Genomic DNA, 6000 nt, shown 5'->3' on the forward strand with positions numbered 1-6000 from the left:
TCAAGATTAACCGTCGATTTCGACGGGGTTCCACTAGTATATATTATTTAGAAACATATCACAAAACAACAAATAATAGGCCTCGGAAGGCAGGCGGTTGGGTTGACGACGTGACGGCGATTATTTGAACGCCTTCTATGTGAGGGACGCAATAGTTCATACTTTTGGACCAAACGAACTCGTAATAGAGTGTTGAATAAAACGACCCGATCGAATGGTCCACAGTGAAACGTACAGTCTATTTCATAAGTTTACTCCACAATACACAATCGTAATTCTGGTTTTGCCTGTACTTTTGGACCAAACGATTTTGGACCAAACGAACTGTTTTACATCTTGTGGACCAAACGATTTTGGACCAAACGAACTGTTTTACATCTTGTGGACCAAACGATTTTGGACCAAATGAAATACTCCCCAACTGGATCATAAAACGATTTTGGACCAAACGAACTGTTTTAAAACTTGTGGACCAAACGATTTTGGACCAAACGAACTGTTTTACAACTTGTGGACCAAACGATTTTGGACCAAATGAAATACTCCCCTCTGTCCCTGTGGCACAGAATCGAGAACTGCACACACATACACACACACACACACACGCACATACTCACCAAGGCACACTCACGCGCGCACACACAATCACACGCTGTACCAGCTGTCAGCTATTGTCTGTATATGGAAACTAATAATCTATTAGCTCCATCCCTACCAATGAGATTGAGCCAGTGAACAATGTTTTTTTTGTACGTTGTAACTGAGTGTCTGTCAAAGTCTCGTAAGTCTAGTGGAAGGTTAGAGTAAATGATGTGTGCAACGTAGTGGCAATTAGTTGTAGGAAATGTCTTTGTAAGTCTGGGTAAGCGTATGCCTTGGCCCAGTGCATGTCGAGTATTATGGTCATGTTGTGGACGAACAAAGAGTGACTCGTGGTGTTTGAAAATAAACATCGAAACTGTTCTGATGAATAGTTGCGTTAAATCAAGTACATTCATTTCCGTGAACAGAGCATCCGACGAGTATTGCCTACCCTTGCCAAGTGCCGCTTTTATAATTGCCTTTTGTGTTACAACGAGAGGTTGCAGAATGTTGCTGTAAGCACCACCCCAGGCAATTATCCCCCCCCTCAAGCAGCGACTGTACATAAGCAAAATATGCATTTTTAATTTCATCCATTTCAAGAAAATGGTGCAGTTGGCGAAAAGCAAAAATCAGTTTTCTTAACTTTTTGTTTAAATATGACACGTGATCTGCCCATGACAATTTAGAATCAAACACAACTCCAAGATATTTATAATTTTGAACTCGATTTATTACCGGGCAGGGACAACTATTTCCGAATTCATGACCACAAGAATGAATTTTTATTTCGTTGCGAAGTGTGTCACCTCGAGCTCTTAAGGAGATTGGAATAAATTTTGTTTTAGTGACATTGAGCGTTAACACATTCTGATCAAACCATTTTTTTTATTTTTGACACGCCTCTTTCGGCATTGGCAAAAGCTGAGTCCCAAGTTTCGCCTTGGAATAATAATAATGTGTCGTCAGCAAAAAGATAAAAATCACCTTCAATATTTAATTTCACAAGATTGTTAATGTAAATTAAGAATTGTAAAGGCCCTAACGTGCTACCTTGGACCACCCCAAAATCTACATTACCAAGATTTCCATTGATTCCATTAATATTTACAAACTGCTTTCTATTATCAAAATAAGATTGGAACCATTGCAGAGCTACATCTTTAACACCTATCAGTTCTAATTTTTTTTAAAGGAGCGATCTATCCACTGAGTCGAAAGCTTTGGCCAAGTCAAAAAATACCAGAATAACACGCCTGCCTCTACTGATGGCCAAATTTATATCTTTATTAACCTCGAACAATGCATCTGTGATGTTTTTTGATTTTCTAAAACCAAACTGGTGGTGTGTTAAAATATCGTGCTGGTTAAGGTAATGAAAAACTTGATCTTTGATAATTTTTTCTAAAATCTTGGTGAACACACTTAGCAAAGAAATTGGCCTAAAATTTGAGATATTGGTGACGTCACCAGACTTGAAGAGGGGAACAACCTTGGCAATTTTGTAGGCGTTGGGGAAGATGCCACTTTGGATACTCTTGTTAGTTATATGTAGCAGTGGTTGTCTAAGTGTCTCCCAGTTGTCTTTGAGTAGTTCAGCTGATACACAATCATACCCTGGAGCTGAGCCACCTCGCAGTCTAGTGACGTAGGTGTAGAGTTCCTGTTCAGTTACAGTGTGAAGTGTGAGTATGGAGTCAACAGCGTGGTCAGTGTCATCAACCACAGGTAAACCGCCACCGCCCGAATCTATACTTGCTGCCAAGTTGGGACCAACGTTGGCGAAGTACTCATTAAACTCGTCGGCCACCTGTAGTCTACAGTCGTTGTCAACATTCAGTCTGTTTGCTGCAAATTGTGTTAGCGGGAAAATGTCCTTTCTATTACCTCTACCTGCTAATTCATTTAATGTACTCCAGAACGTTTTTGGATTGTTTTTTGAATTTGAAAGTTTTTCCCTAAAATAATTGTATTTAGCTAGTTTTGTATCTTGGTTTAGCTCATTTTTGATTCTTTGAAATTTTGAAATCAATTCCATATTAAAAGGTTGCCTCCTAACTAACTTGCTCAATTTGTCCCTATCCCTTATTTTTTTAACCAAGTCCTGTGTCATCCATGGTTTGAGTGGCCTCAGCCTCGGTTTGAGAACAGGTCTTTGTTTGGTGGATTTGTTTACACAATCTTTAATTTTGCCAAAAAGAATATCTGTAGATGTGTTTACATCACTCGCAAGCGAGACATCTGACCAATCACACTCTTTAATGTTTAAGCTCAAAGATGCTTTGTCAATGTAAGTGTTTATGTTGTGTGACGTGTTAGTGCAAGGGTTGTGACTTATTTGTAGACAAATACTGTAGTGATCAGTTATGTCCGTCCTCACCACAGCAGTTTGTAAGGCAGAGCAATCATTGTGGCTTACAAATATATGGTCAATATTTGTTTGACTATTTCCTACTACTCTAGTAGTTGTATTTATGCCACATATAAAACCATGTTCGTAAAAAACGTCCAAGTAGCGTTCAGTTTTGTAGTCAGTTTCTAGTAAGTTAGCGTTAGTGTCACCCATGAAGACGTAAGTGTTACAGTCATTTTTGTTCTCATAGTAACCAGAAAATACCAGAATAACACGCACACACAAAATTAATAAATGGTATTAATAAATTATTATTAATAAATTAATAATAATTAATAATTATTAATAAATTATGGTATTAATAAATGGTTTAGTGGGGTGTGGTCTAAGAGCGTTAGTAAAGTTGTCTAAGTCGCTGTCATGTGTACGGTACACAGTCAGAACGTTAGATCTAGTTCCTTGATGGACAAAACAAAGTCCAAAGTCAGTCCATGCACGTCACCCAGCTCCAGTTCCTTGCATTCACACACATTCACTCTCTCACTCACATACATCAATACCCCATCACTTTTATTTTTTCCCCGAGTCGTACAATACAATTTATACCCCTCTATGTCCAACCCCGACCCCCCATCCCTACCCAGCCATGTCTCCCCAAGCGCTATGAAATCAAACCTTACATCGATTGACTGTAACATTAATAAAAGTGTATCGAAATTTTTATTGTAACTACGAACATTCATGTATAGAAATTTGTATGAGCAACTTTTAAAAACAACGTCCTTAAACCTATCAACTATTGTACAGTCTATCTGCCTATATTGATCAAGAAACAAATTGGAATCCTCCATGTTCCCTTAAAGAAATGCAAACAAAAAGATATTGAGCTATTTTAAGATTTAATCAAAAAACAAAAACCAGTCGCCGTTGAAAGGCCCCACCCAGTCCTTCGGTCCACTAATGTATCTATCGATTACAAATTTAATTTATCTGTCATCTACGTTACACATACTTATCTTTCATGACATGCAAAATTTTAATGTTAATTAAACTACTAAAAATTAATTTTATTGGCCTTTCTATGTGAGGTCCATGTCTAATTTCGTTTCACCATATTTATTATAAAGCAATATTTTAAATTAAATAGTACTAGTCAAAAATGAAGTGGTAAATATGTTGATTGAATATTATGAATAGATAACACAATAGATAAGAGTTAATCCTTACTGTTTTTTTTCATGTCTTTAAAATTAGATTAGTAACTCTTAAAATAAATAGACATAAATTCATTTTACTTTAAAAAAATATAGATTTAATATAGCTTTTAAGTGAAACTGGCTTAGTAATATAATTAATTTATGATGCATACCCTTGCAATAATAAATTGATCCATTCCCCATATTAAAAATAATTGAGATAAGAAACGTTCAAGTACCTCAAGGCTAAATAATTTAATACAAAAAATGTCTTTCATGCCCTAGCTTATGTTTTAAAATAAATACTGAATAAATAAATTATCAAGCACTGATTTAAAAACTTCTATGTTAAAACTTAGGTTTGAACCAAAAAAATAATAATATAAATAAATAACTAGAAAATATATAATTATGATTATCAAGGTGCAAGCAAAAACGTGACTTAAGAAAATAATATTGTTAGTCTAAATGATATTATACCTTAACATATTTACAGTGCAATATTGTTTTTACACATCCTGGCCACGACGATCTTCACACCTGTCCGTTGTTTCGGCTGATTCTTCACCATTGTCCTCGTCGTTGGTCTGCTTCTGCTGAACCGCCGCCCCCGCTGCCGCCTCCACATCCTTGACGCTCCTCACTCGCTTCGGCCTCTCGTTAGGTGTCTTCCTCACAAGAATTTTACCTTCCTTCACCCATGCATATGCCAGACGTTTCTCTTTTACTAATGTCTTGGCATGGTTTAAAGTTGCCTTACTGTGAGCTGACAGGTGTTCGTTTATGAAGACAGGTGAGTTGGGGAAGCTTCGGTGGACCATGAAGGCTGTCAGGTTCTCTGGTAGATCTTTGGCTGAGCTGATCCATGCATGCTTGGCAGTCCGTCTGATGAAGCGCACGATGATGTTAGGGAAGCGTTGGCGACTCGAAGGTACTCGGTGTGCGATGGAGATGTCATCACGCCTCCAGGGCGTCTTTATGGCGTTGGCGACTGCTTGCAGCACTGCGTAGACATCCTCGTCCTTAGTCAGGGGGACTCCGACGATCTCTAGATTGTCTATTCTGCTGTATTGTTGCAGTTCCTGAAGGTCTTCCGTCAAAGTGCCGACCTGCTTGGACAGGTCATCACACCGTGATTTCAGCTCGCCACACTCCTCTCTCAACAGTTCGTTTTCGGATTTTAGATCTGTTATTGACGTTACAACTGTCTCTTGCCACGAATTAATTTTGTCATTTATTTCGTTAAGCTTACCGTGGATCGATTCATTTATCTTTTTCTCCATTTCAGAGAGTTTTTTACCAAGCGTATTGGTGAAATCGGCGCGCAAACTATTAATTGCTTTAAGTAGCGACGACTCCTCACTGTCACTAGCACTTGAAATGGATACCGACGACTCTTTACATTTGTCGCACTTGAACTGATTATTTTTTCGCGTCTTTCTCTGCACGTTCGGTCCCGCACAGGCCACGTGTAGCACATCGCCGCACTCCGAGCACTTCACAGCGTCAGACCCGTCCACATTGCACTCCACGTTGCACTTCACACACTTGTCTGGGGAACGCATCAAGGGCTCCCGACTGCAAAGACTCCCGACTGCAAACCCTACCGAAAGGTGACGTCACGGCCGACTACCCCTCTCTCTATCTGAGTGGAGTGGGAGAGAGCCGCTGCGGCAACACCCCCCCAGTCCAGCCGATAGCTTACCCTCACGTAATTCTCTGTAGCAACCCCCCTAGGTCCAGCCGACGGCTTAACCTCCACACGCAATTCCCTGCGGCAACGCCCCCGGTCCAGACAACGGCTTATCCTCCACACGTAATTACCACTAAATTAGGTCAAATTTTGTAAAATAAGCTCTTTCCTATGTA

The 6000-nt window shown here is 39.3% G+C and overlaps 1 protein-coding gene across 1 annotated transcript; it reads right to left on the reverse strand.

The window, feature by feature from the left end:
• Positions 1-4640: 4640 nt before the first annotated feature.
• LOC128992912 (uncharacterized) lies at positions 4641-5696 on the reverse strand. Its single transcript, XM_054416656.1, has one exon. The coding sequence runs from the start codon at positions 5694-5696 to the stop codon at positions 4641-4643; it is 1056 nt and encodes a 351-aa protein (XP_054272631.1).
• Between the last annotated feature and the right edge of the window lie 304 nt (positions 5697-6000).

The sequence above is a fragment of the Macrosteles quadrilineatus genome, unplaced genomic scaffold (assembly GCF_028750875.1).
Source record: "Macrosteles quadrilineatus isolate MER2022 unplaced genomic scaffold, UCM_ALF_1.0 Scaffold_4__1_contigs__length_99947679, whole genome shotgun sequence".
Taxonomy (NCBI): Eukaryota; Metazoa; Arthropoda; class Insecta; order Hemiptera; family Cicadellidae; genus Macrosteles; species Macrosteles quadrilineatus.

What these genes read in the sequence shown, in the direction of transcription:
- LOC128992912 (XM_054416656.1), bottom strand. Translation starts at nt 5,696, where the DNA reads ATGCGTTCCCCAGACAAGTGTGTGAAGTGCAACGTGGAGTGCAATGTG.